Source organism: Pleurodeles waltl, chromosome 7 (genome assembly GCF_031143425.1).
Source record: "Pleurodeles waltl isolate 20211129_DDA chromosome 7, aPleWal1.hap1.20221129, whole genome shotgun sequence".
NCBI classification, from domain to species: domain Eukaryota; kingdom Metazoa; phylum Chordata; class Amphibia; order Caudata; family Salamandridae; genus Pleurodeles; species Pleurodeles waltl.
In genome coordinates this window covers 335,556,785-335,584,302 of record NC_090446.1, presented here as the reverse complement: position 1 = coordinate 335,584,302, position 27,518 = coordinate 335,556,785, and the positions used below count along the sequence as shown (strand labels likewise).

Sequence of the window (27,518 nt, the reverse complement as noted above, 5' to 3'; positions counted from 1 at the left end):
CAGACAAGGGGAAGAATTCCTTATTCTGGTGTGCTAGATTTGAGTATGCTTAGCTGCTTGAGGCATGAACGCTCTCCAACCTGCGCCATGTATTGGATATAAAATATGGTTAATCATGCTATTCTCTTAGTGGGAAAAAAATTCTCAGGCAGATGAATGCTATGCTCAAAACAGCCATACAGGGCGAGGACTTATGTTGGTGGGATGGAGTAGAGACAGAGTTGAAAAATATGGACCAGAAAGAGAAAACATTTTTAAAGAGGAGTATAAAATACTCCCAGCAACGTATTTATTGTGGTTTTGGTGGCATGTGAATAGGAAAAAAGTGATGTGATTTTGTATGTAATGCTAATCAAACCAAAACATACTGGAAGTTAAACACGCAACCTTGTTCAGTGGTTTGGGAGATGACAACAGACGTAAATCATGGTACTGCCAGCACATAGCGAGCAAGGTATTCAAGACCAGGCCTCTTGCTTTTGATCCTCATTACTTGCCTTTGAAACACTGAAGTTTACATTAATTTACATTTATAGTAGAAAAACGTATATAGAGCCAATTTAACTTTGCAACTCAGCATCTCTATTAGGAATGTTATTACATATAAATGAAACATTAAAGAAGTGCGATAAAACTGAACTTTTATTTTACTCTACGTACAAAGTTGCACAATTATTTACATGTAACAAAACTAACACGCACGTACAAAGCCCAACACAACAGATGTGTGCATTTACAGTACGTTCTTATAACCATTTCATTTACTATACATTACAGAACAGCATCAAAAGATCACTGGGCACAAACGGCATATGCACACGGGGTAATGGTGCACAATGGAGCTCTGTGTGAGCGAAAGACGATGCACTTCTGCAGGGGATATTGGGAAAGTTCACATTGCTTTCACTAGTTTCCGGAAGATAAATTGCAGAGATTATTAAAACCAAACATGAAACGAAAAATCGTCGTGCTGTATTTTTGGTAAAAATAAAATAATTTGTACCAAACTTTGAAGGCATTAATGTCTGCATATACTCAAAGAACCCAGAGTTTAGGGCAATAAATGATAAAATGAAATAAGAAAGAAGACAATTCGCAGAAGTCCTCTACTTACTCTAAGATTGAACAGCAAAAGCTATTCTGTGGTGCAGATGTTGGTAAACATTATTTTAAATGTTGCTAAGGCAACCTTTCCAACACTCGAGGATGGAGGGAGGGAGAAATTCTTTAACTGGCTACACTAAAGACAGGTTAACAAACACATTTTGGCCAGATTTCTCAAGAAAACCAGTTTAGTGGGGTAGGAGGTGATACATTTGTGAGGCTGTTTGGAAGATTAACTCACTAGCCAAAAAAAGTAGGATATATATTGATATTCACATAGGTCCACATCAGGAGGCAGGAGTGGAGGCAATATGCTAATCACAGTTTGCTGTGAATTTTCAGGCCAAACGCCTACTTTGAATTGATCAACAAATAGATGGTTTAAGGTATTTCAAAGGCATGTGACAGGTACATGAGCCACTAAAGGATATTAATATTGCAAAGATCCTGCCAAGGAAAGGTACACCAAGACTAAAAAATGGTGATACCATCTATTAGGCTTTCAACTCAGAAGCACTTGGATTTCTATTCATCCTGCTTTGAATGGGATATTGACTTGCCAACAGCATTTAATGTTGTAGGCCCAAAGAATAGTTAGGCTTAGGAAGGAAGTTAAGAGTACAACATGTGTTTCCTCTTGTTATTTAACAGGAGATCTGACATTTGCTAAACATCAGAAAATGTCTGATGCTCTAGAGGCATCTTCGTTAACAGACATAAATATGCATTGTTTTGCTCAGATTCCATTATCCTTGAAAAACAATAGTTCCTATATAAATTTCAAATTCTCCGCTTGCTGAAATAATTCCCAAAAGCCTCTCGGGTTTTTAGAAGTCATAATCTCCAAGAGCTAGACTTATGCAAAAATGAAATTTAATTTAGTCCCCACCAAAACCTAACATTAGGTAAATCAAATCTCATGTGACAAATTAGACAAACATCTTTTAGTTTGTCATTATTGATTAAAAACATTAGCTATTATTAAGACGTCTTGTGTGTAAAAAAAAGAAAAAAAGCTTTCCTCTCAGCGTCCGCATCACACCTGTATATCTGTATATAGCATGTGACACACGGGGGGTCATTCTGACCCCGGCGGTCATGGACCGCCGGGGCCAGGGTTGGCCGGAGCACCGCCAACAGGCTGGCGGTGCCCCGCAGGGCATTCTGACTGCGGCGGTTTTGCCGCGGTCAGAAGTGGAAAACCGGCGGTCTCCCGCCGGTTTTCCGCTGCCCTTAAGAATCCTCCATGGTGGCGCAGCTCGCTGCGCCGCCATGGGGATTCTGACAGCCCATACCGCCATCCTGTTCCTGGCGGTTCGCCCGCCAGGAACAGGATGGCGGTATGGGTTGTCGTGGGGCCCCTGGGGGCCCCTGCAGTGCCCATGCCAATGGCATGGGCACTGCAGGGGCCCCCATAAGAGGGCCCCACTTTGTATTTCAGTGTCTGCTTTGCAGACACTGAAATACGCGACGGGTGCCACTGCACCCGTCGCACCTTCCCACTCCGCCGGATCAATTCTGAGCCGGCGTCCTCGTGGGAAGGGTGTTTTGCACTGGGCTGGCGGGCGGCCTTTTGGCGGTCGCCCGCCAGCCCAGTGCAAAACCCAAAATACCCTCAGCGGTCTTTCGACCGCGGACCGGTATTTTGGAGGGGGGAACTCTGGCGGGCGGCCTCCGCCGCCCGCCAGGGTGAGAATCACCCCCACTGTCATTTTGGGTTGGAGCACACCATACCTAAGTCAAAAGAAAGATATCTATGATATTCGCAATATAAAGAATTTTTGTTGTTCATTAGTCTGGCATAGTTAATAAAACCATTTCCAAACAATATATCCATCATTCCAAAACAACATGGATTATTTGCAAAAGGAAATAGTTTAACACAGTTGCACACATGCCAAGGAGTGGGCACCTCATCAAATTCACCAAATATCAGACTGTAAAATGCTCCCAGAGATCACAAAGAAGCATACAGATGTATATCCTTATGCCAACACAGTCATCTTTAAAGTACATCACTCTACCATTAGAAAAAAACTGAACAAGTACAGCTTTCATGGAATGGGAGCAAGAAGAAAAAACCTAAAGCTAACACTTAAAAAACAGCATTTGAAAACTCCAGGAATTTTTGGGAAAATGCTTTTGGGCACATGAGACCAAAGTGGAGTTGTATGGCTATAATACACAAACATAATTGTGGAAAAATATACACTGCATCTCACCCCATGAATGCCCTAAGTACTATCAAGCATAGTGGTGGAGGGGTGATGATTTGGGAGTTCTGCAGAGTCAGGACTGGGACATCTTACAATCATTGAATTCACCATGACTCCCTCCCTATAACCGGATAAAAAAGTGAGACCATCTGTCCAACAGCTAATACTCACCCTAAAGTAGATCGTCTACCAGACATTGATAGAAAACGCACTAGTAAAGCTATGACAAGATGACTGAAAAAGAAATGAATCAGTATCAATTATTTGCCATGTTGTATGTCTTATCTCGAATTCCATATTACTCTAGCAAAGAGGCAACACTCGCCTGTTTATCAAAATCCTGTTGTGCAATATCCATTCCCGGAAATATGACTAGTATCTACGAAAGGTCATCTAAGAGAGACTTCTTTTGTTTTGCACTGTAGTATTAGAAGAAACAGTAACTCCCTCATCATTGCCAGACAACTTTACCAATTCTGAAGGGGTACGGGACAACACTGGCTTCTTGAGGCCAGGGCACAGATTTATTACAACAGATTTGGAATTATACTGCAGTGTAACTAATAGGTATCAAGGCACATGCAACAGGAAGGCACATTAGGTGAGGGTTAAAGAAATACAATGTCTACAGCAACATTTGTTTGGAACAGTGCTTGGCAATTCCGGAGAAATCTGGGTAGAAACTGCTCTACAAATAATATCTGACTTTGAATTCACGAAACACAGGGGAAGCCACATTAATGGAAAAGCACAATGCCTGCCCTCTTGAAAGCTTTAAAACGTTTGCGGACTTCAATAAAAGAGTAGAAGGAAACGTAAATATTAGTCCTGGTTAGCTATGGGGAAAACAAAATGCAAGTTCTACCGGTACCTACTCAGTTGGAGAGAAGTCCTGTTCTTTTAGAACCAAACCAAAAGTTTAAGAAAAACTGAAAAAATACATTGTGGAGTTTAATCTAGATACATGCAAAAGAAAAAGAGAAAGACCTAAAATGCCGAATTTGCAATAATGTTAATTTTCACAATCATTGGATATTCAGATAATATTGGAAGAACACTCATGGGTAGAAACACTTAGGGCCTGATTCAGACCCTGGCGGCCGGTGACCGCCAGGGTCACCGGCCACGGGAGCACCGCCGACAGACCGGCGGTGCTCCAAAGGGCATTCTGACGGCGGCGGTTCTGCCGCGGCCAGAAAGGGTAAACCGGCGGTCTCCCGCCGGTTTACCGCTGCCCTTGGAATCCCCCATGGCGGCGCAGCTTGCTGCGCCGCCATGGGGGATTCTGACACCCCCTACCGCCATCCTGTTCCTGGCGGTTCGCCCGCCAGGAACAGGATGGCGGTAGGGGGTGCCGCGGGGCCCCTGCCGTGCCCATGCCAATGGCATGGGCACGGCAGGGGCCCCCGTAAGAGGGCCCCACTGTGTATTTCAGTGTCTGCCTAGCAGACACTGAAATACGCGACGGGTGCAAACTGCACCCGTCGCACATGCCCACTCCACCGGCTCCATTCGGAGCCGGCTTCCTCGTGGGGAGGGGTTTCCCGCTGGGCTGGCGGGCGGCCTTCTGGCGGTCGCCCGCCAGCCCAGCGGGAAAGCCAGAATGGCCTCCGCGGTCTTTCTACCGCGGAGCGGCCATATGGCGGTTCCCTCCAGGCGGGCGGCGACCGCCGCCCGCCGGGGTCAAAATGACCCCCTTAGTTTCCGTACTACTGAGGTTAAAGTCACTATGGCAGTAGATAGTACATTAGGTGTAAGGGTCAACCGAGAGATTTCTAGAATGGAGGAACCCAGGCACCTAAGGTAACTAAGACTATGATACAAAACTTCTGCCATCTCCTTCTCGGTGATATTTTGTGACTTATTAAATCTGAAGGATATTTTTTTGTCTGTAACCCTTTCAGATAACTGGGGCTATGCTTTTGTCCCAAAGTGGTCTATTCTCTCAGAAGTAAGCAGGGGTCCTTTTCTATATCCAGGCACTGATCCACTATGTGGCTGGAAAGAGAATCTGAGGTGCAGGCATGATGTGTACTGTTAGTATAACTATCTCTGAAAATGCATCCCTACAAAAATCTCTCACCTAAATGTGATCTGTGGTTTGTAATAATTAAGCACCTCTTCCCGTTTTGCATCTAGAGTAAATAGTCAAGATATCCCACCCACAGTAGGAAGAAGCAGATCATCTAATTTGTTTATGAGCAGCCAAGAAGGCATTCTTAATGTTAGTCAGTTTTAGTTACCTTGTATAAACAAACCTTTCCATTAAGCCTGCTATTGGTAAGAACACCAATAACTATCTGGGGGAGGTGGTGATCAGGTGAGGTCAATCAACGATGGGATAAAATCATATTTGTGCTGATGCAGTAAAGAAACCTAGTGTACATAGTTCCACACATTTACAATTGATTGAAAGAAGGGATGGATGCCAAGACTATAAAGTCTTGAAACTGTTCAGACAGCCATCCTGAGGGTAGATCATGTTCCTAGTAATCTTAATGGAAATGGGAAGAATCAATGAGTATAACCAAAGAGATGCACCTGACATGATTACACACTTCCCAGAATATCTCCCCCCCCTCCTCCCCCCCCCCCCACCATTCCTGGCACTTTAGTCACTCGGCTTGCAGACTTAGTATGCAAGGGTTGTGAAGGTTTCAGTAACGATAAAAATGTTTATGCAGAAACTGACGGTGCTCCAACACAATGCAGTTATGTAAAACAAATAAAATCAAAAGAGAAGTAAATTGCAACGTGAATTTAATCTTGTTGGTTAATGGAGTGCAGTTCATGGTAGTGTGGCTCTAGGTTCCACCTAAGATGCATATTACATGAGGGTGCTTACTGCCTAAATGAACAGAGGTGAACAAGAATTAAATGGAAAGTTGGAGAAGAAAATAGACCAGCGCTCTTGAAAACTCTTGCAAGATAGTAACTGTGAAGCATATAGAAGGAATATTATAAAGAAAGAGACCTTTTGCAAAGTTCCATCTCTGCATTCCCCCTGAAGAAGTTATGGGATGCCTGTGAAAACATAACTATGGGTGCGGCTAAGCCATTTCAGGACAATTTAGGCTGATTTTCTAGATGGAAGAGCTAACTAGATTGTATGCAATACCCAATAAGAGTGGATGCTTGGGGTCTATATAGATATATATATATATATATATATATATATATATATATATACCTAAAAAAGGCAAATACGTCCATGCGCTTTGATTTTGTTCATCACAATTTCACAATGTACAGTCACCTAAATAGAAAAAAGTTGAGTGAGGAACTCATACCATATGTGCTAGAGAACCACAAGCTATGGACTCATTACCAACCAGAAGTGGGGACCAACATACAACTCGTTTCTTTTCTTAATCATACAGGGTTCATCCATCTCTGATTTATCATGATTAGTAATATGAACAGGACATCTAACAGGCATTTGAATTCCTTTGATTTAAAATTTCAGTGGTTTACATACAATTCAGTTCACCAGGCAGCCATTACTCTCCTGCCAGAGACAGTGCACTGACTTGGAATAGTTGCCTTTACTGCTCTTACCTCGACCTCTCGGCAGACTCTCATTACAGAGCTTAAATAAGAAGACAACAAATGATATTCAGCTAGGAGATGTGGGATTTCTCTATAACTGTCCTAAAAATTAAAGAAAAGCAGTAGTGACATAACCTAAAAGGTCCTGACAAGTTATGAATAAGAACATTGTATACACTCATCCATTGGCACCTCTGTACAAATATTTGCTCTTTTTGCCTCACTTTATAGAGGTAGCCACTGACTGGCGTTAGCATCAAAAGATACAAACTGAGAACGGGAATTGATCTCACAGGGGAAAGATGGAATGATAACTGATGTCACAGAAGCAGAGCAGACTCATGCGCTGATGTTACAATAAAAAATGCAGTGACGATATATTAGGCAATAAAAAGGGTGAGAGGGAGAGACACTAATGACATGACACGACCCACCTATGAAGAGAAAAAACAATGTCTCAAATGTAATTGGACAAGGGAACTATTACATGATATACAAGATATTATCATGAAAGAAACTCTCAGAAATGTAAAGTGGACACTTGTAACATGGAAAATAGAGAGAAGGAGGTAAAGTAGCTCTTATGTCAAGATGTACAAAAAGTGGAAACTTATTTTGCAGGAGAAAGAGGTGGGAGTTTCTGATTGAAGGGTAAGTGCACGGTGTAGGTAGGGAAAACCACCCTGGTAGAATGGCCATTTTAAAAGCTAGACATACATTCAGCTTTATTAACAGTTAAAGATGGTATAAGGCTAGGAGCAGTAAACAAGTGTGTTCAGTTTGTGTTCCTTCACATAGTAAGCATTTAAAGTTTGAAAGCTGCGGAATTTTCAGTTTACTTTACTGAGACCGAAATAGCTGGAGCCTAGGTACTCAGATAATACTTATGTCAGCAGTGAAGCGTGGAGTTCAGTGAGTGAAGCAATGTGTGCGATAGAAGTATTAAGCACTAAAAAAAATGGACTTCTTTTCCCATAAAACTGCAACATTCAAAAATATGCATTAAAGTCACAGCTATGGGAAAGACCGATTTACTTTAAACTGCCTACTTGGTTCCTGTGTCTACAGACATCACAGAACCTTGATGTTTACAAACGTGGGTAATTAATACTTGGCATAGCACTGCTCGATGTGTGGACACTGGCAATAGAAAACATAACACTTTGAAAAAGTCATAATTTAAAAGACTACTTTAAGATTACTGAATAGTAATGGGTTATGGTCCTGTGGAACATTAGTCATCTTCAACAGTGTTTTATATCAAACTACTACTAATTCCCCCTTAATTGTAGCGCAAACATGAAGTACACTTTTGTTGCTTGATGAGCAATTTCTGTGTTGACAATTACACACTGCTGAAATATGGTATTACTGTGTCGTTAATCTTTTGACTACAAATACTGGAGATATTGATATAAGTATTCACAGATGCTTGACCGATGACGGGCTGAATACCAGGAGAAGTGATAAACAGCAGCACACTGCCCAAGTGCTTAGTCACGAATAGAAGCACAATTTTCTTCACTGTCCTTTTTCACTCTATCCACTTTTGTTGTCGAAAAGTCTTGGTCCACCTTGTTTGACCAGACCTTCCCATTCTATGCTGGAGAGTCAATCCGAACATTCTGCAGATAAGAACCGGACCCAAACTGCCGATCGTTGTAAAACAGAATGGTTTAAGAAAGCCTAGTCAAATTTCTACTCGTCACAACAACATAGAATCTGGTCTCAGGAATGGAATCGATTGTGATCTGCCATCATGAACAGAAAGAGCACAGTGCTGTGATTAGTCCAGTGGTCTCCCGTTGCTTTGGTGCTGCTGCTGGATTCCCATTCTCCCATTGGAAGGCAACAGGAAGACCCGAGACTAGAGCAATAACCAGTAACAGAGAGAAAAAGGCTGGAGAGTAGAGGCAGGTAGTGATGGAAGACTAAAAGTTCCTGTTAAAAGCACAGTACAGTGTAGTCTCGGAAAACGCTGCTCATGCATGCAGCACACATCACTCAGAAGCCCAGGGTCAGCTACAAAGAACTGTTTTGATGAATCAGACAGGTGGTGAACAGACAATGGGCTGCAGCGGACTTGTACTCTCTGGAGACCTCAGACACTGATAAACACCACTGTACGAGGGAGGTACTCCGGGAAGCTGACACCACATTCCTCCAGGGTAGAGCTGCTTCATAAGATGTCATCTACTTTGGCCCTTTTCGAATTGCGCGACAGATGCTGCAGAACGAAGGGAAACAGATGCGGTTCAGCATGTTACAATTTAAAAACTGCTCAATTACTGAGTACCTACACACAGATCGCGCATGCAAACAAATAAAATGCTATACCAGATGTGTTACCTTTTCCGGTGAAATGTACCCATTAAAAATGCAAACACAGAACAAATTACCCAAGGCTCTGGAAAGTACTAATGAGAACGTTACTCTATACTCAAACCAAAATCAAGGAACTTCAAGATTTGTTGTCATAGTCTCACAGTTTGTGATATTCAAATGTACACCCTCTCGTAGATTATAATACTCACTGATTCTGGACAGGTTTCTATCAGTCTACAGCAATGAGCGTGCCCGAAGGATATTAGCCAATTTTTTGATACTTGGAATACATTACACACACATTTAAATTCAAATGATATCAATGGCACATGTATAATTCAATAAAGGTATGGGATTCCAGCCTGAGGAACACTTCTTTTTCTTTTAAAAAACAAACAGCAATCATATATAGATGTATTCCTAAATTGAGTGGGAAGTGTTGCTAGGAAAAGATAAAAGGCAGTGCTGCTCAGCATTGTTGTCAGTGCTGGCACTACGCTAAAATTGCCTGGATTGATATTTGGATAGTGAGACCCAAGCTCGAACTACATCCAGGGTATATAGCTACTGTTAGTAGGCGACGTTTGAGTCACTGGACATTTGAAGATGGGAACACTGTACACAGCCAAGAAGCCTAATTGTCATCAGCACTGTGAGGTAGTGATATCAGAGAATACTATTAACCCCTTCAGTTAATCGGATGGCCAGGAGCCATCTGACGCCATTGTGGACGTGTGCGTTGGATAGCTCCTGCCCGTCCTGGCACCCACCCACAGGTAAAGCGCTGGTGCTCCTCTAGTAGGCCACCCTTTTGCAACCACCAGGTATGGTAGAGGAAGCACTTCTGCTGCCACCCCCGCCACCTCCATGACATCTGATGGACAGGAGGGATTTGAACAGAAGAATTATTTGTGTGTTAGGGGAGTGGCCCCTTAGGCAAGGGTTGTTCCCCTTTGGGGAGCTCCTATATTTCCCATTTCTGCCCTACCTGGGGGCCAGAGCAGCCTCTTTTATTTAGGCCCATCTGCCCCCAATGGTGCAGAAACCACTAGACACTAGGGATTTCATTAGGAGCATTAATTCTGTGATTGATGAGCATCCCTTGAGGAAGGGTTGCCCCCTATGGGGAGTATGAATTTTTGCCGTTTCTGCCCCTCCTTGGGGACAGATTGTCCATTTTGTTAGGCCCATCTGCCCCCACAGGGTCCAGAAAACCACAAGACACCAGGGAAAGTTTCTGAATGTTTGGTTGCAGGGTATGTGTGGACTGGGGCATAATTTGCATTTGTGACCATAATGTTTTGTTGTCCCTTCTTACTCTAGAGCAAAGCTTTTGATTCCTTTGTTGTGACTGTACTTGCGATTTCAGCTCTAGTAGATCTGCAGTTTGCATAATTAAATGTGTTTGGTAAAAAAATCTTTTTTGTGCTGTGTACTCCAAATGAGTATCATTGCCATGCATGAAATATTAGCAGCACAGATATCTTATGTTTTCTTGTGTGTGAAATTCTCCATGGATTAGGGCACAGTGTGAATTGTGTTATCTTATGTGTAATTTAATTTTTGTTCTCCTTTTTATTGGCGTATCGTTGGTTCTTGCTGTGTCTGTGCAGAGTAAGTGGCATTGTTTTTGAGTATAAAGGTCTTTGTGATGAAGCCACCTTTTTTATTAATTATTTTACACAGTGTTGGCTGTTGTTGACTCATTTATCAGGTTACTTTTATTAGTTAGGATTATGGCTAGCCGTAGGATTTTGGCTCAGAAGGCTGTTAGTATGCTTTCTGAATCTTCCTCTGATCAGGATTATGAGACTGAATCTGCATCTGAGGCAGAAGAGGAAGTGCAAGATTCTGGCAGTGAATTTTCTGTCCGAGAGGAATCATCTGATGATTAAAACCACTCTCAGTACAGATAATGTGCAGCAAAAGGCATCTTGATTGCAGCCTCGGGCTGAATGGCTTCCCATATGAAGAGGTGAACTCTGGGTTGCCCCAAACATGGTGCTGCCGGCGTTGCCTGCCTTTACTGATGTACAGTGAATACTGAAGACTTTTTGCCTATAGATTTCTTTCAGATGTTTATGGAAGATGTAATTTTGGATGAGATTGTTCAACAGACTAATTTGTATGCTGAACAGCTACTGAGGCACAACAGTACCAGACGTAAGCCCACTCTAGCGCTAACCAGTGGACTCCTACAAATCTGGATAAGATGAAAATTTTGGGGGTTTAACTTTTTTAATGGTCTTGGTCTACCAGTCCCTTGATGGCAATGCCAATATTTCCTGCAATCATAAGTTGTGGTCGGTATTTGCTTCTGCTTCGTATACTGCATTTAGTTGATAATGGTTCAGCATTGCCACAAGATCACCCTCATTGTGACTGTCTTTTAAAGATTCAGCCTGTCCTTGATCACTTTGATGATCCATTTTCAGAGATCTATGTTCCAGGGAAAGAAATAGCTGTTGACGAGTCTATGGCACTGTTCAAGAGCAGTTTGGTTTTTAGGGAGTACATTCCTAGCAAGAGAGCATGCCATGGAATTAAGATGTATATGCTGTCTGAGAGTAGTACAGGATATGTCTATATTGTCCTGGCGTACACTGATAGGAATTGCACTATTGGCCTCCCTGGTTGTCCGTCCACTTTCTGAGTTAGTAAGAACATTATGTTGGAACTTGGTAGAGGGCTTTTTAACAAAGGTCACCATTTATATGTAGATAACTACTACACTGGTGTACAATTGTTTAGGGAATTGCTCTAAGGGGACAGTACAGCTTGTGGCACAGTCGGCGTTAACCTCAAAGGTTACCCAAAGGAGCTTATTTGTAAAAAGCTTGAGAGGGGACAGTGCAGTGCCTTGTGTAGTGATGAACTGCTAGCGGTGAAATTTGTAGACAGGAGGGATGTGCACATGCTGACTACCATTCATGATGAAAGTACTTCACCTGTGACTGTTTGGGTCAAGTAAGGGAAGCGCACAAACCTGTGTGCATTTTAGACTACAATAAGCACATGGGTGATGTAGACAGAGTAGATCAGATTTTGGAACCTTACACTGCTGTTTGGAAGGCTTACATTTGGTATAAGAAGGTGGCTATCCATCTCTTCCAACCATTAATGCTTTTCTTGTATTGAAGGATTGTTCTCTAGAGTCAAAGATTACTTTTGTTCAGTTTCAGGAGTGTGATAGGCAGCCTTATTGTAGTGGAACAAGTAAGTGTTCCTGAGTAGGAGTGGTAGAGGATGTTGCTAGACTGAAACATCGCCACTTTGCTGATCACATTCCTCCCATGCCCCCCAAAAAATCCCTGTAAGAGATGTAGAGTCTGTATGTGAAAATGCATGCTGATGTAGAGCTATATGCACTGCCCTGATTGTCCTTCTAAACCTGGGCTGTGTGTGCCCTCATGTTTTAGATTGTATCATGCGCAAAATAGTTTTTGGGAGCAACCGTAAAGCGTAAAAGTGAACTGCCTGGTCTGTATTGTTTTATATTTTTTGTTCAGTTTCATGGTTGGCATTAGTGTGCTGTATTTAGTTACAGCTGTTGTGTATGTAGTTTTGTATTTACCTTAAGCGGTGTGCGTGGACTGGCGCTTGGTTGGTGGTGTGCATGGGCTGGCACATGGCTGGGGGTGTGCGTGGACTGGCGCTTGGCTGAAGGTGTATGTGAGCTAGTGTTTGGTTGGCAGTGTGTGAGTAGAGTAGTGACTTGCAACTGGTCACTGCATACACTGCTAGCCAAACATCAGTAAACACTCTCTATCAGCCGGTGTGATTGTTGTGTCAGGCATGTAGGCGTATGAAAGTTATGGGCCCCTGAATGGTGTTTTCTGTTGAGTGTTGTAATGTGCTGAGCCTGTGGCTGGCGGCGTGAATGGTCTTGAATTTGTCACATTTGAAAAGTGTGTGAATAGACCGTAAAGAGGTGGGTGCCTTGACACAGCTTTACAGCTCACTGTGAGTCACTAGTTCAGTTTTTTGACCTATCAATTATTAACAGTGCACTTCATTTTTGTGAAATCTCTTGTTAATAAACGTTAGTGTATTGAACCATCACTCACCCTTGTGCCAAATCCAACCAGTAATAAAGAAGAGTGAAAAGAAAAAGCTTGCTCACCTTCCTAAATTACTATCAACAACCGCAAGAAGCTAGCATGTCTCTTAATTCTGTGATGTCCCAAACACTCAATTATGAAAATCACTAGTTTTATCCTTTGTCCACGATTAACAAGATTTTTAAAAAAATGCCGTATTGGTCGGCAACCACAAGACAATTTTATTGCACTTCTTCTCTCAGTTGGGAATTCTACTCATTAAAAAAAACAAAACCGCTCCTCTGTAATCAGGTCTCGAAGCACACCCCAGACATGCAATTTGTGCGGGTGGTACCCCAATGATGAGGCATGCCGTCAACAAGATTGGTGGGTGAGGGGTCTTTTTAACAGAACCTAAGGGCATTTTCTTCACAATTTGAGTGTTTGAGACATCACAGAAGTAGAGTTTGTAGGGTGCTTGCTTCTTGTCTGGGGAAAATATATCAACTCTAGATATGTTTGAAACCTAGATACCCAGGGAAGGTCAGGGCAGCGTGCCTCTCATGGATCCCAACAAATTTTCTTCCCCACAATGACCTGCAAACCTCAAAATGTGACTAAAATCACAAATTGTTCTAGCATTTATGTGACATATTCTTCCAGAAACAAATAAACCAAAAATGTTCTGCCACCCAGCATTTCCCTCAGTCTCCTGATAAAAATATGAGTGGGTGCCAAAAGAAGAGTCAGCCTAAAAACGTATTTAAAAAACCTGCCCTTTTGGACCCTCTTTGGTTCCCCCTCAAATACTACACATTTTTGGACCTTCCCTCTTGCAGGCACTTGGCCTACCCACACAAGTGAGGTATCATTTTTATTGGGAAACCGAGGGGAACACTGAGTGGTAGCATTTCAGGACCTTCTATCACAGAAATGTGAGTAAAGTGTGTTTTTTAGACAAAGTTTAACGTTTGCAAGGGATTCTGGGTGACTGAACCTGGTGAGAGCCTCACAAGTGACAGGTGTTGAGTTTTCAAAAATGCATAGGGTTGTTAGGTTTCCCTAGGTGCCGGGTGAGCTCAGGCCCAAAATCCAGAGCTAGGCACATTGCAAAAAACACGTCCGTTTTTCTGTGGAAAAATGTGGTGTGTCAATGTTGTGTTTGGACTGTTTCCTGTAGCGGGCACCAGGCCTACCCACACAAGTGAGGTACCATTTTTATTGGGAGACTTGGGGGAATGCTGGGTGGAAGGAATTTTGTGGTTCCCCTCAGATTACAGAACTTTCCATCATAGAAATGAGAGAAAAATGTGTCAAATTCGGAGTTTGAAAGGATTCTGGGTGACTGAACCCGGTGAGAGCCACACAAGTCACCCCATCCTGGTTTTCCCTAGGTGTTTAGTTTTTAAAAATGTACAGGCTTGCTAGGTTTCACTGGGTGCCGCCTGAGCTGGGGTCCAATTCCACAGCTAGGCGCACGGCAAAGCTTTCAATGGAGAAATGTGATGTGTACATGTTGTGTTTTGGCCTGTTTCCTGTTGCGGGGACTAGGCCTACCCACACAAGTGAGGTACCCAATGACTTGCGGGAATGCTGGGTAGAAAGAAGTTTGTGCCTCCCCTCAGATTACAGAACTTTCCATTACAGAAATGTGAGGAAAATGTGTTTTAGACACATTTTGAGTTTTGCAAGAGATTCTGTGTTAAAAAAATGGGGTGAGAACCACACAAGTCACCCCATCCTGGATTCCCCTAGGTGTAGTTTTAAGAAATGTACAGGTTTTCTAGGTTTCCCTAGGTGCCAGTGGAGCTATGGCCCAAACTCCACAGCTAGGCGTTTTATGCCGTTTCCAGTTGCAGGCACTAGGCCTACCAACACAATTGTTTTGGGGGAATGCTAAGTGGAAGGAAGTTTGTGGCTCCCCTCGGATTTCAGAACTTTCTTTCACAGAGAAGTGAAGAAAATGTGTCTTTTTGGACAAATTTTGAGATTTGCATGGATTCCTGGGTGACAGAACCTGGTGACAGCTACACCAGTCACCCCATCCTGGATTTCCCTTGTCTAGTTTTTTCAAATGTACAGGTTTGCTAGGTTTCTCTGGTTGCCGGCCAGGCTGGAGCCCAATTCCACAGCTAGGCACATAACAAAGCTTTCAGTGGAGAAATGTGATAAGTCCATGTTGTGTTTTGGACTATTTCCTGTCGCGGGCACTAGGCCTACCCACACAAGTGAGGTACCAATTTTATCGGGAGACTTGGGGGAATGATGGGTAGAAGGAAGTTTGTGGCTCCCCTCAGATTCCAGAACTTTCCATCACAGAAATGTGAGGAAAATATGTTTTTAGACAAATTTTGAGTTTTGCAAGGGATTCAGAGAAAAAAAAAAATGTGATGAGAACCACACAAGTCACCCCATCCTGGATTCTCCTAGATGTTTAATTTTAAAAAATGTACTTTGTCCACATTGCGTTTTAGGTCGTTTCCAGTTGCAGGCACTGGGCCTATGTATTGCTACATGCACTACGTGCATGTGGCAGCACTACGTGCAAGGTAAACAGTGGTGCAGAGTGTGGACCATTGGCCTCTGCTTTCATTGGCCTTCGCTTCCATTTTGGTTCACGACTCCATTTTGTCGAGTCTGGTTCGGTGCGTAAGGCACTGTTCTGTGTTTTTCCACAAGCTTCGGCAAGCTGAAGGGTGGGGTGTTTTTCTGCTCAATTTCGCTCCATCTGCCTGGTACGAAGGGCGCTATTTACATTCCACGAGCTATCAGTTAGAACAACAGGGGGATGCGCCTGTACACAAGGAGGAATGCAAGCTGCCTGTACACAAGGAGGAATGCAAGCTTCACCTTGGAGTCCTCTCCTGGGAACTTGGCCCGTTCTGAGGAGACGTCTCGAAGGGTGAACAAGGTACCGCCGATTGCACAATTTGTAAAGGAGGGGGTCTTTTTCTAGAAAAGACTCCTGGGCGTTAGTAAATACTATGAAAGTTGGGGGCCTGGATGGGCTGGTTTAGGAACTCTCTTCTGGGTTGGACGCAACGCCAGGAGGACTGATTGTCCCGAACAGAGGCTCCCTGTGCCAACTGATTTGGGTTCCCCAGCTTTGTGTAAGGCGGAGGGATGCAGACGCTCTTTTCGGTGAAGCTTTTCAATTTATTAAGTGTATTGTGTGTGCGCGCGTAATATGTACTTATTCTTGCAGTCATTTTCATGCTATTGAGCATTGAAGTATATTGTGTGTGCGCGCGTAATATGCACTTATTCTTGCAGTCATTTTCATGCTATTGAGCATTGAGGCATATTGTGTGTGCTTGTATTATATGCACTTACTTTTGCAATTATTCACAGAGTGCTTATATCTTTATCATTATTCTCATGTTATTCTCCTGATGTATATATATATATATATATATTAGTGTGGTTTAGTTTTGCTAGCTGAGAACTTGCCCCTTAAATAAACTTGATTATTCTACTTACGAAGGTGTTTGAGAGTGATTGCTTTACATTGTGCCTTAAAATATCCTGAAGTGCATAGTTTTGATATTCTGAAGAGTAAAGCAGCACAAATTGGCGTAGTCGTTTGCAGGATTCGAAAAAAAAAAAAGGGAAAATGCTTAATAAGATCAAAGCGAGCTCAAAAGCAGGTTCTCATGTAGCAAATCCAGACATAGAAATACCGGGGTGGGAAACTGCCCCGTATAAACTTTTAGCTCAGGAATGGTCACGTTGTGCTGGTTTGTGTGAAAATTGGAATGCGTGTATGTTGAATGTGGAACCTGAAGATCTTCTTATATGCTTACAGAAAGTTTCAATTGACAAGGGAAGGGAGATTTGTGCGTTGGGGAGGCGAGGCTGGATCTTGCTTTCTGCGTACCGAAAGTTGTATGAAAAATGTTTACAGTTACAAAAAGACCACGAGCAGCTGGGGAAGGAGTTAGTAGAAGCCCGAAATTCCTCTACCATGCTAGCTTGTCAAAATAAATGATTAAGTGATAAGTTGGAAATGTACCAACTGGTTGCAGAGAGAACGGCCGTTAGCGTAGCTAAATATAAACACAAGAAACGAAGAGGGAAAGTTAATAAAAAGAAGGTGCATTTAGCTATCTCTCAGGCAGGATTAGCCTTTGACCCTGAATTTTGGGATGGAAACATCTGGGATACATCTGATTTTTCAGATGGGTCCGGGGGCGATGACTGCCAAGATGTTAGACAGGAGAAGACAGAGCGCAGGAATGTTGTCCGTGCACAGCCCATATATCGGCGAAAGTTACAGCATAGCCCAGCTAATCCTGGAGGGGTGATGTTGGATGCCCTGGAGGATTATACACAGCAAGAACTAAGTGATGTGATAGACAGATTTCGACAGAGGTCTGGGGAAACATTGCTTACGTGGTTGGTGCGGGTGCACGATATGGGGGGCCAGGGGGTCCAATTGGATCACGGCGACGCCCCGAGGCTTTGTATGTTAAGTACAGACCCGGTTATTCAAAATGAGTTTAGAACCTATCCAGGGAATGGTCCCATGACCAATTTGTTAGAGCTAGCTGCGCAAGGGTGTGCTCAGAAGTATCCGACAGAGTCAGACTGGCCGCCTAATGATAAACCTTGGTATACTTTGAGAGATGCAGTACAGAGATTGAAGGAAGAAGGGATGAAAACAGCTATCTTTATGGGTAATGCCCATGATTTGATGAATGGAATTTTAAGTGTGTCTGTGCGAAACCGGCTGATTAGGGCCGCTCCTCCTGCATATAAGCATGTCATCATGACTTTGTTAATTAATCAGACGGGTAACCCATTGTCTCAGGTGGTAGAAGCGGTGCGTGAGTTAAGTGATTTAGGAGAATGGGCTAAGCCAGAGAGGAATTCACGGTCTGAGAATCGTACTGATAACAACAGGGTGACAAGGCGAGACATGTTTCAGGCCTTGCTGCGAGATGGGGTGACCAGGAATGAAATTGATGGGATAAGCACCAAGGACATGTGGGAAATGTACCGCAAACGCGGTTTGGATAAAAAGGAGGGGAGCAGGAAAGGGAACAAGAAGGATAACAAAGTGGTGAACCAGAGAAAGGCAGGAGGGGAGGAGCGTGAGGGTGAAAAGGGAGAGAGAGGGAGAGAACCCCACAGTAGAGAGAGATCCCCAGAGGACGGAAATTGGGAGGAAGAGCACCGAAGCGCAGAGGGAACCCGGAGCAGGGAGAGAGACCGGGAACTGACAGGTTCTGGGAAAACTCGAAGAAGAGAGCGGGAGAGGGAGCTGGTAAGCTCAGAGAGGTTGCGAAGCAGAGACAGGGAGGAGGAGTTCCCTGAGAATTACCGCAAACTGTATCCAGATTTGACTTAGGCAGACTCGGATGTGCGCAGAGTGAAAATAGATTAGGAAACAGGCCAAACTCCGGTGCAGGGATGGGCTCGCAAAGACAACAGACCTCATGTCAAAGTAGAAATTTATTGGAAACGTGGAAATGTTCAAAAAGTTCGAGCCCTCGTTGACACCGGAGCGGAGGCCACTTTGATTCATGGCAATCCAAGAAAATTCAGGGGACAGTACTTCACCATTACGGGATTGGGCGGAAAAGAAACCCCGGCAGTGCAGATAGTGGTTCCCATGAAAATAGGGGCACTTCCAAAGAGAGAATACACTGTCCTGATTGTGCCCATTCCCGAATACATTATTGGAATTGACATTTTGAAAGGGATGACCCTACATTTGGAAGATGGATGTTATCAATTTGGTTCCAAAAGATTTATATCAATAGCCGCCGCAAGGGTGGGGCTGTTGAAGATTCCTCCGGTAACACTTCCCCAAGCTACTAAGGTGATTCAAATGAAACAGTACAGAATACCGGGAGGACATGAGGAGATTAGCCAGACTATACATGATTTACTAGAGGCCGGGGTAATAGTTCCCATCACCACTGCGTGGAATAATGCCCTCTGGCCTGTTCGTAAAAGTGATAACAGTTGGAGGATTTGCATTGATTATCGCCAATTGAATAAACATACACCTCCTCTGACTGCAGCGGTCCCAGACACCATTACCTTGATTGAGAACATACAGAAACACAGTGGGACTTGGTATGCAACCATTGACATTGCCAATGCCTTCTTTACGATACCAATAGCTACTGAGAGCCAGCCTCAGCTGGCATTCCAGTGGGCGGGGCGTCAGTACACCTTCTGTAGATTACCCATGGGGTATTTACATAGCCCCACTATCTGCCACCGGCTGGTGGCAGAGCATTTGGATGAAGTACCAGTGGTTCCCGGAGTGCAAATTTCTCACTATATAGATGACGTGATGATGCAGGGAGAGACGCAAGAACAGGTGCAAATTCAGCTAGACAGGGTGGTGGAACATTTGCAGAATCAAGGGTGGGAGATTAACCCCGAGAAAGTGCAGGGACCGTCTCAGAGCGTGAAATTTTTGGGCATTCAGTGGAATCAGGGACACAGAGAAGTGTTGCCAAAAGTGAAACAAAAGATTAAGGAATTCGCAGTACCGCGAAATCGGAAGGAAGCCCAGAGTTTTATTGGACTATTCGGGTATTGGAGACAACATATACCCCATTTGTCTCAGATTTTGGCCCCATTGTACAAAGTTACACGAAAGAAAAATGCGTTTGAATGGGGAGAGCAGGAGCAGCGCGCGTTTGAATTGGCGAAAGACGCCATTCAGCATGCTTTGGATTTGTGGCCGATTCGAGAGGGAGACATTGAGTTGAATGTGACAGTCCAGGGGCAGTATGCCAATTGGAGTTTATGGCAAAAACAAGGAAGAAAGAGGGTGCCCCTGGGATTTTGGACAAAGAAGTTACCTGAGGCAGGAGAGCGGTATACTCCCTTTGAGAAGCAGCTGCTGGCCTGCTATTGGGCCCTGGTTGATACTGAGCAAATTACACTGGGACACAATGTGATTTTAAGGCCTGAAATTCCCATCATGCAGTGGGTGATGAGTTCCCCTAAAACTCATAGAATTGGACATGCGCAAGAAGCCAGCATTATAAAATGGAAATGGTATGTCCAGGACAGGGCACGAGCGGGTCCAAAAGGGACCGCCGTTTTGCATGAGCAGGTAGCGCAGGCTCCAGTGGAGAATTCCGAAATGTTGCATGATGTACCTTCAGTGTGTGAATCCCCAGTAGGGTGGGGCCAGCCGTTCGCAGACTTGTCTGCAGATGACAAAAAACATGTGTGGTTCACAGATGGTTCAGCAAAATATGTTGGAGCGAAAAGGCACTGGAAGGCAGTGTCCTATAATCCTGTTACCAAGAAGCTTTTGACAACTACAGGACAGGGAAAAAGTAGCCAGTATGCAGAGCTTTATGCCGTGTATCAGGCTTTAAAACAGGAGCTACCCGGAAAATGTCACATTTATACAGATTCCTGGTCTACCGCCAATGGGTTAGCTACTTGGCTTCCCACGTGGCATGCACATCAGTACAAAATCCATAACAAAGAGGTATGGGGGAAGGAGTTATGGCAGGAGATCTGGGAAATGTTACCTCAAAGCACCGTGACTGTCTATCATGTGGACGCTCACTGTCCAACTGATTCATTAGACCGATGGTTCAATTGTCTTGCAGACGATCGAGCCAAGATTCAAGAGGCTGAAGTGGAGGCGCAGAGTTCTGATTTGGTGGGAATGGCTAAATGGGCACACCAGAAATGCGGACATCTTGGAGAAAAGGCTACTCACAGGTGGGCTGAGATTAGAGGGATGCACCTTCCCCTAGATTTGATTAAAACAGCGATCATTGAATGTCCCATTTGTCAGCATGCACAGCACAGACTGGTCCCACAGGTGGTGAGAGGCCAGCTAGGTAGAGGTAAATTGCCAGGACAGATTTGGCAGATTGATTACATTGGACCAATGCCAGTGAGCAGAGGGTGTCAGTATGCCTGCACTGTGGTAGACACTTACTCTGGTTATCTCATAGCCTTTCCCTGCAAGCGCGCAACTCAGCAGAGCACCCTGAAAACACTAGATCTGTTGATTCTGTACCATGGGGTGGCACTCCAGATTCAAAGTGATAACGCCAGCCACTTCAAGGGCAGACTAGTGCAGGACTATTGTGCACAACGCAATATTGAGTGGATTTTTCACATACCTTACTACCCACAAGCAGCGGGACTGATTGAGAGAATGAATGGGTTGCTGAAAGAACAATTGCGTAAACTGAATGATGGGACACTGAAGGGGTGGAGGGATAATTTGTATGATGCTTTGCAAATTTTGAACAACCGACCCCTAACAAATGCAGAGACACCTCTCATGAGAATGCTGACACCTGCTTTACAGATTAATCCGTTTACAACGAGCAATACCATTATGTATTGGGAAACAGCTCCAGGAGCTTTGGCCCCATATCGAGCTACACCAGAATCTGCAGGACTTGACTTACATGCTTTACACATGCATCGATTGAAACCTAGAGACATCACTCTGATTGAAACTGGGGTGGGAATTCAGATTCCCCCTGAGCATTACGGTCTGATCGCCCCTCGATCTGGGCTTGCCTTGAGGGGCATCCAAGTTTTAGGAGGCGTGATAGATGCAGACTACCAAGGCGAGTTGAAAGTCATTCTCTTGAACAGTGGTGACACAGACCTAGTGGTGCAACCTGGTGATCGCGTTGCCCAAATTGTCATCATGCCGGTTTATGGAGGTGTTGTTAAGAAGGGGAGCGCCCCAGCTCTTCTCACTGTGAGAGGCAAAGGAGGGTTCGGATCTACTGACAAGAACCCAGGGGCCAAAGTGTGGATTGAATCCCCAAATAACCCTCCTCAACCCGCTGATGTCATCGCCACTGGACCAGACAATGTCCTGGTAGTTATGCGACCTGGTCAAGACAAATGGGAACATGTTCCCGCTGACAAATGCTATCTGCGAGAATGATAATACGTGTTTTGTCCTTTGTTCTTTTCAGATCATCCTGTGGAGTGCCTGTGCCATGAGTGTGGTGTATGGAGCCCGTTCGGGAGACTCCACCGGGGAGCGGGAGGGGCTCATAGCCCAAAAATTCAACCGTCAGCCGCAGATGCCAACGCTGCTGCATCAACCGAACAATGTTTGGATTCATCTAGCGCAGGAAGTGTTGAATATATCTCACTTCTGTATGAGTAACATGCAAAGCGTTCAAGATTTGATTACTACTTGTCTAGTGGCAGTGCCCACTCCTGCTGCTGTATTACACATCTTTAACAATACAAACCAGGATGGAATGGTGGATGTGAGTGACGTTCGTTCCCATCTGTCACTCTATGAGTACTGCCGTCATTGCCCGGAGGTGGGCAGGCGGTTGTGGAGGAACATGACATCTATACTCACGTTTAACATCTCAAGTGGGGATGTGTGCTATTCATTGACCTGTGATCCTATGAAAATAGGTAAATGTGCTCAGCTCAAATTGGAGAAAAGAGACAAAAACTTAACTGCTGCACAACGGACGTTGTGCCACTCACGGAATGACCTAACCTGTTTGAATGTAAATAATTCAATGTTTGCCAACATGTGGTGCCTGCTGCCAGCCACATTCAAAATGTTAAGTTGCCTAAAGGTTGGCTCTTTTCTTGTGGTAATCTTTCTTTTACTTATATTCCAGCCAATCTAACCGGAGGGCCTTGTGCCTGGTCACGCTTAGGCTTTCTCATGTTTCCTATGGATACTGCTCTACACCCTCGCTATACCAGAGACACTATTCAATTACCTACGGACTGTGATTCTGAAATTTCATTGCTGTCCAAAACAGAATATGTTAGTTTAGCTGGTTCTATCGTAGGGGTGCCAGGACTTGCAGTATATAATACCAGAGTTATTAATAAACTTGCATGTTTAGTAGTCAAGAATATTAACTATACATCAGCTGCCTTAGCTGAGCTGTTATTAGATGTACAGGGAATTAGAAGAGCTGCTTTGCAGAATCGCGCTGCTATTGATTATTTACTGCTTAAACACAACCATGGCTGCAGTGATTTTGAAGGATTATGTTGCTTCAATTTATCCGACCACTCCATATCAATCAACTCCCACATAGAGGCCCTGCATAAGTTGGTGAAGGGGGTGCAGCAGGATGTTGACAAGGGGTGGTGGGATTGGGCTTTTGGATGGCTGCCTAATTTAGGCCAACTGCGTTATATCTTTGGTATAATCATTATCATAATAGTTATTTTAATTTCATTATGTTGTTGTATTCAGTGTGTGCCTAACCTTCTATCTCAGTGTCGCCCAAGAGCATTGCCATTTCAGCTTATAGGATATACTTAGTTGTAAGTTGGCCAAATGGTCCAAGGGTGGAAATGTATTGCTACATGCACTACGTGCATGTGGCAGCACTACGTGCAAGGTAAACAGTGGTGCAGAGTGTGGACCATTGGCCTCTGCTTTCATTGGCCTTCGCTTCCATTTTGGTTCACGACTCCATTTTGTCGAGTCTGGTTCGGTGCGTAAGGCACTGTTCTGTGTTTTTCCACAAGCTTCGGCAAGCTGAAGGGTGGGGTGTTTTTCTGCTCAATTTCGCTCCATCTGCCTGGTACGAAGGGCGCTATTTACATTCCACGAGCTATCAGTTAGAACAACAGGGGGATGCGCCTGTACACAAGGAGGAATGCAAGCTGCCTGTACACAAGGAGGAATGCAAGCTTCACCTTGGAGTCCTCTCCTGGGAACTTGGCCCGTTCTGAGGAGACGTCTCGAAGGGTGAACAAGGTACCGCCGATTGCACAATTTGTAAAGGAGGGGGTCTTTTTCTAGAAAAGACTCCTGGGCGTTAGTAAATACTATAAAAGTTGGGGGCCTGGATGGGCTGGTTTAGGAACTCTCTTCTGGGTTGGACGCAACGCCAGGAGGACTGATTGTCCCGAACAGAGGCTCCCTGTGCTAGCTGATTTGGGTTCCCCAGCTTTGTGTACGGCGGAGGGATGCAGACGCTCTTTTCGGTGAAGCTTTTCAATTTATTAAGTGTATTGTGTGTGCGCGCGTAATATGTACTTATTCTTGCAGTCATTTTCATGCTATTGAGCATTGAAGTATATTGTGTGTGCGCGCGTAATATGCACTTATTCTTGCAGTCATTTTCATGCTATTGAGCATTGAGGCATATTGTGTGTGCTTGTATTATATGCACTTACTTTTGCAATTATTCACAGAGTGCTTATATCTTTATCATTATTCTCATGTTATTCTCCTGATGTATATATATATATATATATATATATATTAGTGTGGTTTAGTTTTGCTAGCTGAGAACTTGCCCCTTAAATAAACTTGATTATTCTACTTACGAAGGTGTTTGAGAGCGATTGCTTTACATTGTGCCTTAAAATATCCTGAAGTGCATAGTTTTGATATTCTGAAGAGTAAAGCAGCACAGCCTACCAACACAATTGTTTTGGGGGAATGCTAAGTGGAAGGAAGTGTGTGGTTCCCATCGGATTCCAGAACCTTCCCTCACAGAAATGTGAAGAAAATGTGTATTTTTAGACAAGTTTTGAGATTTGCATGGATTTCTGGGTGACTGAACCTGGTGACAGCCACACCAGTCCCCCCATCTTGGATTTCCCTAGGAGTCTAAGTTTTTAAAAATATACAGGGTTTCTAGGTTTTCCTATGTGGTCAGTGAGCTAGGGCCCAAAATCCACAGATAGGCACATTGCTAAAAAAGGGTGAGTTTTCAGTGGAAACATGTGACATGTTCATGTTGAGTTTCAGGCCATTTCCTGTCAGTGGCACTACACAAGTGAGGTACCATTGGTATAAGGAGACATGGGGGAATACAGAATAGCAGAACAAGTGCTATTACCAATTGTTTTTTCTGCATTTGTGCCTTCCAAATGTAGGATGGTGGGTAAGAAAGAAGTCATTTTGAGAAATGCCTTCTAGTGTACATGCTAGTATGGGTAACTACAAATTCAGAGATTGTCAAATAACTACTGCTTTTAAACACTATATCTTGTGCCCATTTTGGAAATACATAGGTTTCCTTGATACCTTTTATTTACTCTTTATATTTTACCAAATGCATTGCTGTATACCTGGTACACAGAGAAAAACCATTGCAAGATGCAGCTTAATTATTGGCTCTGGACACCTCAGGCTTTTAGTGAACGTACAAGCCCAGTATATACCCGCAGCCATAAGGGCCTGGCGGCCGTAACGGTATATTGCTTTGGAAAATCTGCCATAGTTAGAACAAGTTACAGATGAAAACTTAAGACACAAATGGCTGTTTTTTTCAACTGATGAGGGGTGAAACCCCGAAACCGGTCCCAGGATGCTTGTTTCCGGTCCAGTGAGGACCTGGCTTGGCAGTTCGGTCTGGACTGTTCCCATGAGGAACAGGGTCAAGACTGATTTGCATATGGCTGGGTCCAAACTGGGGTGGCATGGTGAGCAAAAGAACGATGGATTAAACCCAGATCTATGACTGGGGGTGAGTGTTTGACAATGTTCAGCATTCCGTCCATCACTTGTTGTTTTTGCTTTTTCAACTCATCACCTGTTAATTTCAATAGAAAACCTTGAAGGATCTACAGAAATTACCCCTTTCTGAATTCTGAATTTTGTCAACCTTTCAGAAATGTATAGCTTTCCCGGATCCATCATGGGTTTCATAACCATTTCTTCCACTAACTCAAAAAAGGTTGAAAGCATAAAAAAAAGAAACAATGGGGCATGTCTCAGAAAAAAAAAAACTGTGTTGAAAAAAAAATGTGTTTTTCTGATTCAAGTCTGCCTGTTTCTGAAAGCTGGGAAAGTGGTGTATTTTAGCACTGCAAACCCTTCGTTGCTGCACTGTAGCACTTTGTTCCCATTTTTCCACATAAACCCCAAATTTTACTGCATTGTGACTCATTTCTCGGTCCCCTCCAGGGGAACCCACAAACCCTGGGTACTTTTTGAATTCCCAGGATGTGGAAAAAGAAGGTGCAAATTTGTTGTGGATAGCTTATATTAACAAAACGTTATAGGGGCCTAAGCACGAACTGCCCCAAATAGCCCAAAAAAGCTTTAGCACGGGGAAGGGAGTGTGTGAGGGGAGGCCTAGCAGCAAAGGGGTTAAGCAATTAGAAAATAGACTGCTGACTTCACCATAATGTAGTTATGAAGTGATCTTTTATTCAATGTTCTTATAAAGTGACTTCTTCCTCTCAATGGTTGATTTTCTTGGAAACTAAGAAACGGTCTTTTGCGGCTGCATTTTATTCGGAGAACTCTGATTTTACATTCTCTCCTGAGGTTCTGTGACAAATAGTTTTCCTGCTTGCCGAAGGATGTACTAGAGAGAAAGTATGTATATTACTGAACAGCTTGTCTTTTTTTTTTTTAGGAAAAATATATGTGCTGAACAGATGGGGAAGAGGAGGTGAAATGAAATTGAAACATGCCTGCCTGTAGCTGTGTGAGAACAACAAATCTGTGGAATGTTAATAAATAAACTACAATATGGGGCTTTATTTTTCTTTTGAAACCAGGACTCCTCATCAGAGGGATAGCGAAATTCGTCACATTTCTGCTCTCTTCCAGTTTACTTTAAAAGTCATTTCACATGAATGAGGAGGAGAAAGATGGCTATACCGCATTTCATGTGTGGACATAAAAGAAAGTAATTGGGAAGGACAGGCACGCCCAGCACTATTTTCAGACACCACAGTAAGCAGTGAAGAGGCATACGAGATCCTTGAATGCTAAGGGAATATAGTCTTAGATGTCAGGGAGTGGACTTTTTGCTTAAGCTTTATATGTACTCACACACCAGTGGGAAAATTAATTAATTGATCTTGTGTCAGATCTCCTGTCCTAACAGTAATCAAGCCCCGCATGGTCAGGGACAATATTTTCTTTTGTTTGCGTTGTGGAAGCATTGAGATCCCAGCATGAATTCTACAAATTCCTAAATATACATTTAAATGCATTTCCCCTTTTCCTTTTTACAGGCACCCATCAAGTGCATTGTCTCCGTACTGAAGATAGTAAATACAGGTTTGACAGGTGCTACAAAGTACAGTGCCAACTTAGAGCTAGTTAAACTCATACCGTTCCTTGCTGGTAGAAATGTGGTGCCAGCTCCAGCAACCAGGAAGATTCCACAGCTGTCACATCCCTCATGTAGTACCTGGATGTCTGTACAACTTCATTGTACACCACCCTGGCACAGTGAGAAAGAGAGAGAGGGGAGGGAGGTGGAGAGAAAGAGAGAGAGAGATAGTTATTGAAACACTAAAATGTGTTACGGTGTTAGGTTTACAATATCAACAATAATTCTGTGCACAGCATAAA

General features: G+C 43.6%; 1 protein-coding gene across 1 annotated transcript in view; it reads right to left on the bottom strand.

Annotated features, from left to right (window-relative positions):
• Positions 1-8,045: 8,045 nt before the first annotated feature.
• The window catches only part of DHX35 (DEAH-box helicase 35), a 494,424-nt gene continuing 474,951 nt past the window's right edge, over positions 8,046-27,518 (bottom strand). Inside the window, exons 21-22 of the mRNA XM_069243783.1 lie at positions 27,276-27,387; positions 8,046-9,096 (exon numbers count right to left, since the gene is read on the bottom strand). Coding sequence (XP_069099884.1) covers positions 9,049-9,096; positions 27,276-27,387 — 160 coding nt within the window. The 3' untranslated portion in view covers positions 8,046-9,048. The remainder of the gene's footprint in view (positions 9,097-27,275; positions 27,388-27,518) is intronic.